Source organism: Pygoscelis adeliae, unplaced genomic scaffold (genome assembly GCF_000699105.1).
Source record: "Pygoscelis adeliae isolate BGI_AS28 unplaced genomic scaffold, ASM69910v1 Scaffold168, whole genome shotgun sequence".
In the NCBI taxonomy this organism is placed as follows: Eukaryota; Metazoa; Chordata; class Aves; order Sphenisciformes; family Spheniscidae; genus Pygoscelis; species Pygoscelis adeliae.
Window position 1 is genome coordinate 2645463 of NW_008825566.1, and position 13529 is coordinate 2658991.

Below are 13529 nucleotides of genomic sequence, written 5' to 3' on the forward strand. Positions count from 1 at the left end.
TGAAGGGTCCTTTCCGTACAAATACTCAGGTTACCATTCTAATTTTTTTTTTCTGGTGCCAGCAAAGATTCCATTTTTTCTGTTTCTTTTCCTGGAAAGATATTTTAAGTCCTATGTACAAATCTACTTCATGTGAATTAAATGCCTCTAGTATATGTGGTTGTTTTTGTTTTTTTTTAAAGTAGTATTATCCTCTTGTGACCAATATTTTTAAATGTGGAAATCTCTTTTTAGGAATGCTAATGACTGCCAATGAAGCCCCTAAAATGAATATCTATTATATACCAGTAAGTAATACAAATTGTTGCTGATACTGCTTTTTTAAAACTCAGTTGTTTGGTGCCATTCAAGTATTTGTGTTGGAAAATTACTTCTGCAAATTCACGTCTACATTCTCTGACTTTTCATGATAAAGTAAATTTAAGCTAACCATAGTTTATTAATGTAACGTATTGAATTACTAAAAACACAGCCTGTAATTTGCCTTTTGCTACCAGTTCCAAAACCTGCTAGTGGCAGTAGAAAATTCAAGTGGAGCTTTGCAGGAAAAAGTAGTTTTTGATAGCTGATCAAAAAAGAATTCCAAACTAGGGACTATATAGCTTACTTTCAAGATAATAATTTTGCTTTGTTGTGAAATATTTCATTACTGTCTTTAATATGTGGTATATAGTGACATAGTCATGGGAGTAAATATTCTTCTCTGTGCTGACAAAGAAATGTTATTGTGTGTCTTCAAGTATGGCTCTTGGCAGTAGCTTCTGCTCAATGCCATACTTGAATTGCAGCTTTTCTTTTGAGAAGCTCTTCACTTGAAAGGCTTAACTGTAGGTTAACTGTGGTGTATCTCTGCAGGTTGGTTTTAGGGAAACTTAACAGCAAGCCTTCTGGTGCTACAGAAAACTACACCTGCGTTTCACTCTTGTTTTGTTTTTGATTCTACAGTGCATTCACTAGGGTTTTTTTGGCCTGGTAGGAGATAAATAGTAGGATATGTATGCCAATATTACATGCAGGCTCTAAAAATATGTACACGTCTTCTTAAGTCATTTTACTCACATTCTGGACAAACCATAAAATTTGTTAATTTTGAAATATATTCTTAACTTTTTAAAATCAGCCAAGAAGTCTTCATTCAGATAATCAATTTTAAATTAATTTAATTTTCTTCAGTTTATTTCTGTGTGTGTCGTGTTCCCCCCCATATGATCTTGATTACATTTAAGATGGAGATTCATCGGTTTACGTTTTCCTTTGTGGAATAGACACTATATACCTGTTGTATGTACATGTCTAAACACAACAGTATACCCCTCTGAACAATTCTATAGTCTGGTTATATTTACTTGTATTACTAGATTTTTGCATTCAAAGAAAGGTAAAATTTTATACATGAATTCTGTGTGTCATTTATGTCAGGCTGTTCGTCGGATGTGAATTATCTATTTCTCTAATTCGGCTCTAACCAATTTATATTTTGTTAACTGGAGCTGTTCCATGCTTTGGATAACAAAGGGCGGGGGGACAACAAATATTTTTGTACTTAAGACAAAGTATTAGCTGTAGTTAGAAGCTGAACGCTTTGTTTCTATTTACCTTGTCCTTTGTAAAGTTTAGAGAGTAGCCCTCCAAGCATTTTTTTAATCTATCATCTTTTTAATTAATGGGTCGGGGAAGACAAACTCCCATATTTTCAAAGTCTGATGAGTTTTTTAAAACTTGAATGGACTAGTTACTCAATTGGCTGGAATTGGGCTGTTTGCCAATAGTTTTAATAGTTCAGATAGAAAAAGCATTCCTTCTGTCACTAAGGGTAAGGTTCAGCTTCTTTCTGAAAACTGTGCACTGAGATTTTTTTTTTATGCAGGTGTGCATGATATATGAACTTTACAGCTATAGTACATTAGAGGTGCATATCCAACATTGCCACTTAGCCAAAAAATTATTTCATTGTCTTGATTGTCACCAGCAATGAATGTTTGTTAGAACTTGTTTTAGCCAGTATTATTTTGAGTATTCTTGCACATATTGTAAATCAAAATGAAAAATACTTATTTTTTACTTTCTTAAAAATCTCACTCTTGTAGAATTCTCTGTGAATACTGAATTGATGTTTCTGAAGTCAGATAAGTAATTTTTAGCTAAGAAATATAAGCACTTTATATTAGATCTCAGATCATAATTAACAGACATTAATTGCAAACCTAAATATTGACTAATACTACCTAGTATTTTTGCAGCATGCAGGCTATTCCGATGAAAATGAACACAGATCTTTCCTTAAACCATCTTCCTTTGTCACCGTTCTCTGATTATTGGTATCTGAGTCTGCCTGAACTTGTTTAGATCATACCTTTTTATGGGTTTTACATTCACAGTGACACGAGTATACAAATGGACCCAAATGATGAATGTTAAAGCATAAATCCAAATATGAGTTATATTTTTGAAATACTGTTGTGTATAAGAAAATTCAAAATTTGATTCAAAGGCTACTGCCCAGACTAAATTCGCTTTTTGAATAAGCTAAACTTTTCCAGTTCACGTCAATGGCTTTGAGTTTGAAGGCTGCTGAAGATATCTTAAATACTGGCATGATTTTTTTTTTTTTTTTAGTCAGCAATCTGTAGTTCATTTCAAAACATGGAATGCTTATTTTAGACAATAGAAAAGTTAAAGGTAGTGAGAAGAAGTTACTTTGAAATAGAGACAGAAGTCTCGCACTCTAGTAACTGTCTTTTTTGCTCTGTCTACTCTTTCACGGGCAAGACTGAAAGGGCTGGCACAGATGGTATCATATAACTGAAGGGTTTCTAACTGCATTTCCTAAAAAACAAGTATGTTGGTTTGTTGCTTAAGTATGTTGCTCACTAAATCTGGTTTGTTGGTTTTTTTTTTAATCTCCTTTTTAAATGAAGAAAATATAAAATGGAGAAGTCGTGTCAGCCTTAAGCTGCTCCAGGGCATTTGTTATTAAGGAAAACTCAATGTTATTAACATGTTCGTGTTACAGTTTTATTCCTTGATCTTTTGGGCTAGTTATTTGAGCTGAGAGATGCACACCTGTCCTTTGGTTTCTATGTCAGTAGATTATTAAGACATGGGTTTTTTCTGTCCTTGGAACACTGAGTAATTTCCTTGCACAGACAAAGATGAGTTTAGCTGCATGTGTCTTTGGAGCAAAACTAGTGATTTGCTGTATTACCTGATCTCTCTTCATAGTCTGGCTTTTTCTAAGATCTAGGATTCACACGTTTTTCCAATTAATAGCTTAATTTTCTATTTGTTTGTTTACTTTGAGATAGACATGAATACTACTTAAAATGTGTCTTCTGTTTTTGAGATGTTGACAAGAACTGAGTTATAATTCTTGAATTCCACAACAGAATAAATGCCTGGGGGAAATGCTACTACTATAAAGGACAGTTGTGTTTCAGACCTCTTGGAAGTACTTTTGTGTAAATAGAATCCATTTGATTGCCCTAGCCCCTCATTGCCCTGTAGTGCTAGTAATTATTCTCTTTCTTTAAGTCTTCATTGAAACAGCTACAAGGCATTACCACGGTTATGGTCAGGGAGGATATTTAAAATCTCAAATGTATGGTACTGTGCTCTAGCCCTTCTAGGTTACAAAATAAGGAAAAAAATCTTCAGAAGAGGAGATGCACAGAATTCAGTCTTACAGAGCAGGAGTGTGTATGTACGCAGATGGGTGCAGACAGACCCAGCATCCACTATCCTTGATTGAAGTTGGCCAGACAGTGTAGGACTGTGTCCAGCCTAATATACCCTGCCTCTCAGCAGGTTTTATTAGTGTGGGCACAGTGCTGTGCTAACACAGTTACATGACTTGTGAACTAGAGCTGGCTCGTGTCCGGCCAGCTTGGAGTACGGTCTGACTGAGCTCATGTCTGACTGAATTATCTGTGTACATGTGCCCATTCTCTCCATTGTTAATGCCAAAGCTAAATTTCCATTGCTAAACCAAAAAATGACTCTCTCTTGAACTTCAGGATTATAAAAGAGTTGACAACGGGTATCGTAATACTGTCCATAAATGAAATGGCATGCTTCAGCTTTTCCTGCAGAATTTTCAACAAGATAGGTATGACATTTGAGACTAGGAATGTCTGAGAGAACTATGCTTTTCTTTAAAAAAAAAAAAAAAAATCACCGCAGCTGTTTCTTTTGTGTGCAAAGCTGTTAGAGGCAAAAGAAGGTGGTTTTTGGTTTACTAGAAAGGACAGGCAGGTTTGGTTTTAAAATAGCAAGAAAATGCCTTATGCGGGTAACAGTGCAGGGAGTGAATAAAAGCCAAATTGAACCTGACCGTTAAAATGAAATGTTTGTTTTACATAGGTAACATCTCGAGTGGCTTAGCTTAGAGACTTTGTTTTTGTTTTATTTTGTTGGGCTTTAATGAGGGCAAGTGCCTCTGACTGGAATTGGGCTGTTTGCCAATAATTTAATAGTTAACTTGCAGTTTATGCAAACATTTGGAACCTACTTCTTGCCAGCTGGCTTCCTGGTATATCACTTTGATGTGTGCCTTGGGAAGGTTGAAATGAAAGTTGTGTGTGCCTTGGGATACTTTTCAGACTACTGACTCAGAAACGTAAGTTGAGTCAATAGTGCAACCAGGTCCTGGCCAAAGAAGTGAAGAGAGGAGGAAGCTCTACCGGCACATGGTGGTCCACTGGCCTGTGATCTAAGATGAGATGGATTCTCTTAAGTTTAATTGAGGCTGTCGGCTTCCATGACATACAATGTTCTCTTTTCAGGTTGTACAGAAAAAACCCTACATGTTAGCTCCTGGATGCTCTGGGTGGAAAGCAAGGGGCATAGATGTTATTTATTCTGAGTGTTTACTACTGGCTACACAAACATGTCTGATCTTAGCATAGACATTTCAAATTGGTCCCGTCTCCTTTATTGGACTTGAAACTTTGGGCTACATATACATACTGAAACTGAAACTTGCTCTATTCATTAGGCTGTTAGAAGAAGAGAGCAATTAAGCGTGTAATTAATTGAGTGTAATATTCTGTGTTCTGGATTTCTTTTACTTTCCTGCAGTCTTGGCAGAAAACTCCCTGTTGAGGCTAGAAGCAATGCACTTTTGGTGTAGAGAAGATATTAAGCTCTTTAAGAAAAAAATTAATCCTGGAGCGTCTCTGGCTTCTTTTCAGGTGGTTTTGGAAAATCATTTGATATCCTAGCGCTTTCTTAGTTCAGGGTTGTTGGAGTTATAAACTGGAAATGTTTCAAGGGCAAGTATTTCTTGCCTACTCAATGATTCAGTTTCTCCAAGAATATCTTTATAATGAGTCTGGGTTCTAATACAATACCCGCTTTGGATATGTGGGTCTCTTTATTGCTAGAAATATTTATTAATTTTGTACTCTTCAAATTGGATGGCTTTTCAACTAAACCAGCCATTCCTGGTACTTCTTTCCTTTCATACATGCTATTTTAAATTATTTCGTTTCTCCTTTTTTTTTTCTTTTTTAGGTCCTCTGCTTGCCTGTTTTAATTATTCTTTATCACCATCTTTTTTTTTTTTTTTTAATATGCCTCAAAAATGCTCATTCTTAAAAAAAAAAAGTTTTTCCTTAGATTTAGGAAAAAAAGTTTTAGAAAAACTGTAGAAAAAGCTAGTTTTTCCTTAGTAGTTAACCCTGAAATAACATAATCACGGATTAAGGCACCAAATTCTACTAGCATATGTTAGTTTTCGTTTAAGGCACTGGATATTTGATGAAACAAATCTGTAGAGGGAACTTGTACTGAAGGAAATACAAATGAAGGCAGGTTTTTAATACCTTAGTTCACCCCCTTTATTTCTTTCTTGATACTAATTTGGAACAGTTCTGGATTGTAAATTAAGGATGAACATGCTTTGGTTCTATTGTAGGCTTCCAGGTTATCTGCTTCTAAACCTACTTGTGACTGAATTGACCCAAGAGTTGTGTTCAGTTCACTCACAGACAGGAAGAGCATTTATCTGAAATAGGTTACTATTCTCTGTCAGTCTGGTGACAGAGTGCTCTCTCTAGTTCTGTACAAGGGGTTATAATCATCAGATATCTATCCTTACAGTCGGTCACTTTAAAGGGTGTGGGACACGCTCCACACTTATCTCTATGGTCATAGCCTTTCAGAACAATTTTATCAATCTAAGATTTACTTTCTCATCCTTTCATAATTTTGGGATCTACTAATTGTCTTTTTTTCTCTCTTGGGTCTTTATATGATGGGGATACAATTAGAGAAAAACACCTATCCACACCTTGTACTTTGTGCCCTTAAGACCAGCATTCTGTATAGTCAGCTGTCATTCAAATGGTTTATGGGTGCTGTTGGAGTTACAGCAAGATCTTCCGAACTGATTTTTGGCTTCTGCATGGTAAAAGCTGTGAAGCAAATGATGCAATTCTTTTTATATTTGTGGCTGCCATTTGACACTAACAGAACAGATTAAGACCAGAGTGTGAGATTTTGATTTCTTTTAGGATGTGTTCATATCTTCTTATTGGCAGTATTAGGTCATTCTGGATTAATGCTGCCTCAGCTGTCGTCTTGAAGATTGTATGATGAGGCTGAATTTTTTAGAAGGCAGTTGTTCATCTCCTTCAATACTTCCTAAGAAGTTTTAGGTAAAGTGGAAAGCAACCATGAAACTGAATTGTGCTAAGAGATTTTTTTTTTTTAATCCTAAAACAATATATAGTGTAGAAAAATGTTTCATTCCCTGGGAAAAAATGTTGTAAAATTAAAAATACAGTAATTATGATGTAGAATGGGAAATGTTGGTCTTAACCTTAGTTTGCTTATTTTGAGAACTGTGAAATGACTGGAAAGCAGAGTTGTTATGCGGTAGCATATTACAGTTGTGCTTTGGGACTGCCAAGTGTTAAAAGAAAAAACTTCCCATGAATAAAAAGACACTTGAGCGCATCTTTGGCCTTTAAGCTAATCCCAAGTTTTGGTATATCATTCTTTTAGAACTGTGTTTTCTATCCAGAACAGTCTAATCTTCTACACAGAAAATTGTGCAAACAATATAAAAAGAATGCCTGGTGAATTATACATTACCTATCTCACAGTATTAACAAGCATAGGAAAAAAGTTGTTTATCTTCACAAACAGAAATGTGAGCTTCCTACTTTTAACATAAACGCTTTCAAACTGAAAAATAACACGCTGGGTTTATTCCCAACAAAGGATATCCTCCATTTCCCATGCACTGGCTGAGAGACACTGTACCACTTATCACACATATATAGAAGGAAAACACCAACGTGCAATAATCAGGAAACAATTTTTGGTCTTCCTGTGAAACTTGTTTTAGATGTTTTTTGGTGCTGATGATGTAGTAGTTCAACATCATATGTAGATAATGAAGGTGTATGATCCCTGCTTACTGCTGTCGTGGGTGATAGTATGATAGGCAGTGCTGCTGCTTCTTTTTTTTTTTTTTAATAGATAGCAGCATGCTGACTGTTAAGTCCGTACTTCCTTATAGTTTGCATCGTACCCTTCATAGAGCAAAGGAGAAAACTCTTAAAAGCAGAAGTTTTACTGAGTTATACCAGGTGATTGCTCTGCCAGTTGATAGACTCACATGTTTTTTAGTGTCGTGACTGTTTCTTAAGCAATTGGTCGTATGGGACCCTCTGTTCCTGGGTTCCTATTTTAAGAAAACAGGTTTTGAGGGGGGGTGTGCTCCTCTTTTTAAGTGGTAGAAAATTTAAGCCTTGAGTATCTGGAGGATATTTTTTACTTCTTACGTTGCACTTGTTCCTTCCTTTGGGCCATCTATTCTTCACCTGGTTTCTGAAAATTTAAAGGTGCAGTTGCTCAGCTTCAGTCAGTGAAAAGAGCAGCAGTCACAGATAATGAAAAGATGTAATTGCTGAAAGGACGTTTTGTACTATACTATAGTCTATCAGCATGTAATAAGAACTAGTGTCTTTTTTAGCTTTTGGATCAGAAAAGACAAAGCACGTGAGAATTTTCTCTGTGTGATAATTTCAACTAAGTCTTTATTTCATTATATTTGAAAGCAGAGGCAAGTGACTCTTGTGGCTTATCTGTATTGTCATCTTCTGTGCTGCACTCAGTAGTGAACCAAATCTGTTGTGAGTTATAACTGGTTTATACAAAAATAGTAACAAAGTTGTGAGGATTTAAGATTTCTGTCACACAAACCTGAGAGATAAATAAAACCATCAAATACATGAAAGCTTTCAAATATATATTTGAAAGATGTTTCCTACTCAAAATTATTTCATAAGTTACATAAAATTTCTTCTCACTAGCATTATGCTCTGTAAAGAGCAGGTTGACTTATGCTGAGGTTATCTTCATTATCAGTCTGGAGGAGTTGCACATTCCCAACAGGTAGTTGCTTTTCCTTCCTTTTGTGTTGTCTGGCAGTAGTTGCATAAACTCACAGAGGAGTCTTCCTCCCAGGTTTGCAAAGAGCAATTAAGCTGCCATGGTAGGGAGTTATTAGAAGCTCACGTGTTCCTAGATTTCCAGTAGTTTGTCAGTTCTGTAAGGCAGACATACAGCTGGATTTGCCATTACCTTTATATCTGTAGCATCCTTCAAATTTCCCTAAAATGCTGGTCATGCTCTGAACCCCAGTACAGTAAGTTTTGTTTTCACAACTGTAAAGATATTTATGCTGTAACATTTCTTGGCATCTGGCTTGTACTGCGACAGCCCCGTTGTTCCCGGTCACTTAAAAGCGCAAGAGGCAAGTCCCCACAGTGTGATGGTTGAGAAGTTTCCTGTCCTATCAGAGACGTGGAGAAGGGGACTTGCCAGGATTTTGCATTTCTGGCTTATTCTTAGTTCTTCTTACTTGTTAATTTAGATTGCAGTCAGAGGCTATTATGTACATACCAAAATCAATGCACATGTTACTGTCATCTCTATTAGCAGTGGAAGTTTTGTCCACTGATGACCCATGCCCTTGGTATTGCAAGAAATGCTATTATATTTTGAGAAACGGATTTCTGACCGTGTTGGAACAGGTAGAAGTTGTGTAAAAGTTCTTTCCTTGTGTAAGAAACAGGCCAAGGCAGTTACAAAGTCTCCCACTTGCTGTTGCCTTGTCTGTGTCCCCTGCAGTCACAATTGTAAAAGCAGGGGGAGAGCTTTGTGAGAGATTCAGTCTTCAAAGTGTGTTGAGGTAGGGTGGGTTTGGTTTGGTGGTTTTTTTTTTGTTTGTTTGTTTGTTTGTTAGACTTCATATAAAATGTGGTAAATGTTACGTTTGTGAGGGGGGTTGTGCTGGTTCAGTGACATTGAGTCACTCAACAGTAAATTGGTTTCGTGAAGGGTCTAACAAATACCAGAACCAGAATGCAAAGGCATTGGTAAGAGCATGTAGTCAGATGTGGTAGGGAATGGGAGGTGTGGATGGCCAAAGTAAAATGTGGTTTCTGCCTTTTATCGTCAGCAAGGCTCTATATCAGCTGATCATACCTGATCTGCACCTTTTTTTTTTTTTCCATGGATAAAGAAACAAACCATCAGCAGATATTCACAGGTAAAAAAATCCTGTGAAGTGAGTCTCAGCTGAACTTACTGCACAGTATTTAAGTAACTTACATAAGTGCCTCTTTTATTACAGCAGTTATGCTATAGAAGCTGCTATGTTAGAATAAGAACAGACTTTTGGGAACTTTTAATTCATTTCCAGATGATATTTATGGGAAAGTGCTTGAAGCAGGTCATGCTTGTAACACTCGCTTTGAGAAGCCAGTCTTGTCTTGCCTCTTGAGCATCATTTGATTAGTTGCCTTAATGTGAAAGTAGTGGGTTCTTGTACTTCAGCTTTCTATCCATTTTTCTGACCTCAAATCGTCTCAGCTCCAACTGTCTAAAGACCTAAAACATGTAGGGAGTCTGATAAATAAAAAGATCCATAGCAATAGTGATGAGTGTTTATCTTCTATGTATGTCAGCATGTCAGAACATGATAGGGATATCGGTGAAAGAAAGCATCAGATTCCTTACTCTTAATGCCACTGCTGGTGAGTTAGAGATTACTTGTGAGAAGTGTCCCTTTTTCTTCCTGTCTTGTGAGGAAGAGAACTATTCTGCTAATCTTACTTACAGTTTTAAGGAGTAACTTTCCTTGCTGAAAAATTATTTGCTGTTCCTGTCTTGGAGGGCATTTTTTTCCAAACATTATGAGCAAGAGGACTGTTGCCTCCTTCGAAAGAAGGTGGCTTCACCAAGAAGACACTCACAGTGAGAGCAGACCTGTGACTGGTTATATGAGATCTTTAAAAAAAAAACAAAACACTATAAAGCCAAACTGCTTAGGATAAGAAAAAAAAGTACTTACTATCTGATAACTGCCAGGGCAGAAAGATTTAGTATCTCATTCCTAGAAGATGTGTGCAAGTTCCTGCAGCAGTTTTTGTTTAACACTGGGAAGATCTTAAAAGCAACATTTCCTTTAACATGCTCTCTAAGGAGTAAAACCTCCAAATTGTTGATTTGGCAGCTTCCATAGCATAGTGAAAGGCAGGAAAACCAACCTCTCTCAGATTAATGAATCTGCCAAAAATGTCTGGATATGCTGGAGTTAGGATGAAAGAAAGAGCCAATTCATTGTATAGTTCAGTGAAATTTATGAGTGTGTGGGCTTAAAACCAAATGCAATGCTGTTGTCAGTAGTATGCCGAAAAGGAAAAATGTGCTTGTCAGTCTCTCTTGGTCATAGCTGTGCTCCAGTGAGCTACTTGACGGCTGTAAAAGCATCACATCCACACCATATAATGTAGAGTGAATGAAAGCATGAAACTATGAAAAATGAAAATATATGGGAGATTTGTTTGGATTTTATTCCCAAACCCCATATAATTTAGAGAATTAAATTATTTTATTCAGTACATTAAATGGGTTTAGTCATGAGATTAACGGCACACAATTGAAGTTGATTGTAGAGCGTTCATAGCAAGAAAGTAGATTGGAAAGGAATGGCAGAATAAAATTCAACATCACAAATTGTTCAGAGCATGTTGGTTGCTGAGGGAAATGCACTGTATGTGGAAATGTAGTAGATAGAAACATAACAAGGTAATGTGATCTCAAGGCTCCTTTTTAACACAAGCTAATCTCCTGGGCTCTCTGAAGTTCTTGGGCTGGGTATGACTGAAGCCCAAAAGCATAGAAACAAGAATGGAGAGCCGTAGCTTTTCATGTCTACAAGCTAGAAATAATCCATCTGATCTTTTGAGAGTTACCAATTGCAATTGATGTAACCTTGACTGTTAACGAGGTATAATAACAAGGTATTGTTTCTTCTCTCGCCTTTTCAATGCATATAGATGGAAACTTTTCAAAGTTGTTACATATTGAGATCTGTCTAATTCTTAAAATTAGAGAACAAAACATTGAAAACAGTACTCTTAAAATGAATAGTAATTAATTACTCATGTAATTGCATTAATTAAACCTGGCTATGCAATTAGGGAGCTAATTATGTTTAAAACGCAACTGCGCATTTCAATCACTGCCCACACCCTGGGGATCACCCTTTTTTTTTTTCTCCCTCATTAGACCTTCTGTAATCTCCTTCTGTTAAATGGCATGATTGAAGCTGATAATATGCATACATAGATGTGCATTTGCTTTCTCCAGCAAATGTGTCCTGTTAAAAGTTTAAAATGCTTTTTATTGTGCTACTTTATTAAAAAAAACACAAAACACCAAAATTAAGATTTTTTTATTTATTTACACTTATTGTTTGTCTCCTCCAAAGAATTATTTTTGTCTCCTACAGGTAAATACGTATATGAAGTCATTGAGTCATATGCATAAAATACATTTAATTTAAAGAAACTATAATCTAGAAAAGAGTCTCTCTGTGTTAAAGTGCTTTAAGTTTGGGCTGGTGTGGGTTTTTTTTTTTTTAAATGGGAACAGTGGAATGGAGGAACTTCCTTGGATCATGGAGTCCAGTTCCATCTTATCACAGGCAATCAGATTGTATAATCTTTCCCATGAATATGTCAGATTTCATCTGGAAATTAGTTGTTTGTTTCTTCCTCGTTATCTCCATTAAAAGGCTGTTCAAGAGTCACATTCCTCTGATGCTTAGCTAACTTTTCTAGTTTACAGTGTCACTGTGACAACTTTGCATGTGTTTATTCTTATGCAAGCATTACTGTTTCAGAAATCATCCTAGCAGCCTTTCAGTGTACTGGCTACAGTTTACATTCAGATATCATGAACAGTATTGCCTGGAGTTGTACAAGATGGACACTGAGTCATTATTCCTATCCTACACTAATACAATGGCCTTATATGACTATTTCATTGTCTTGTGATCAGATAGTATCATTTTTTCCTATTCTGTTCCTTACAGCTGATAGCGATTGGCTATACATTTAATCCAATTTCCAGCATTTTAGTTTTCAAGGCAGCTTTTCTCCCCTGAGAGATTTTGACCCTTCTTTTGTGACAGTTTGTCATCAGCAGATTTTATTGGCGTTTTCCTACTATATGTGGCAGTCATTATTGAAAATATTTTAATAGGACAGTCCTTAAGCTTCAGTTGTAACCTTTCTGTGCAGTAATTCCCCTTTCAGCATAAACTGTTTCTTGTTAGCCAGCTCCTATCTTGCCTTACAGTTATTAAAATTCTCATCCTGACTAGTAATTTTACACAATACACTGTACCCAGAGCTCTGTTGAAATCCTTAAAGATACGCTGTTTTCATTGTAGTTGACATTGTTCAAATAGGATGGCAGTGGATGATTTAACTATAATTGTACATTTTTGATACCTGGTAAAGGTCTTAAAGTCTAACTAAAATCCGTAGAAGATAACACAACAAACAATTGGAAGATTTTTTAAAGAAAGTTTTACTTTTAAAATACATTATGAAAAAACAGTGATATGATGTATTTTTATACTTAGTTGTTATTAACTGTATTATTTTGGTATGGCATGCTACAGCATTACAGTGTTAATTTTTGTGAAACTGTGAAGTTTCTGTGAAACTGCATGTTGCTCTCTTGTACAGCTACGGCAGCTAATACTTCTGCTTTCCAAAGCCTCTTAAAGTGTTTTATTGGATGATGTCCACATACATTAAGTTAGTCTTCTAGATGGATTTCAGGCAGTTTAAACTTTGCAGATTCTACTTCATTATTTTCAAATTTGATTTATTCTGTCTGTGAAAATTTTGCATGTTTTTGATTGCTGAAATACATCAATGAAGGTTGGGAGGAGTTTCTGCTGCTTCAGTCTTAATATATTTTGACATCTTATTTAGAGCTGAATGGTTTATCACTGCCTTGTATGAAATCTTCCAGACACTTACTATTTAACATCCTGAAAAATAGATTTTGGAACCTGTTTTGACTCCCTGAGAAGAAAAGAACAACTGTTCAGTTCACTGGTGTAGAATCGGTCCCTCAAACCTTCAAAGAGATACTTAACAAGACTCATCTGTGTATGCATTCAAAGTCATTTAATTTAAATTTCGTGACATCTG

At 36.0% G+C, this 13529-nt stretch overlaps 1 protein-coding gene across 1 annotated transcript in view; it reads left to right on the top strand.

Annotated features, from left to right (window-relative positions):
* Nucleotides 1-13529, top strand: part of NOL10 (nucleolar protein 10) — a 55203-nt gene that overhangs the window by 21646 nt on the left and 20028 nt on the right. Inside the window, exon 13 of the mRNA XM_009332506.1 lies at nucleotides 235-287. Within this exon, the coding sequence (XP_009330781.1) occupies nucleotides 235-287 (53 nt within the window). The remainder of the gene's footprint in view (nucleotides 1-234; nucleotides 288-13529) is intronic.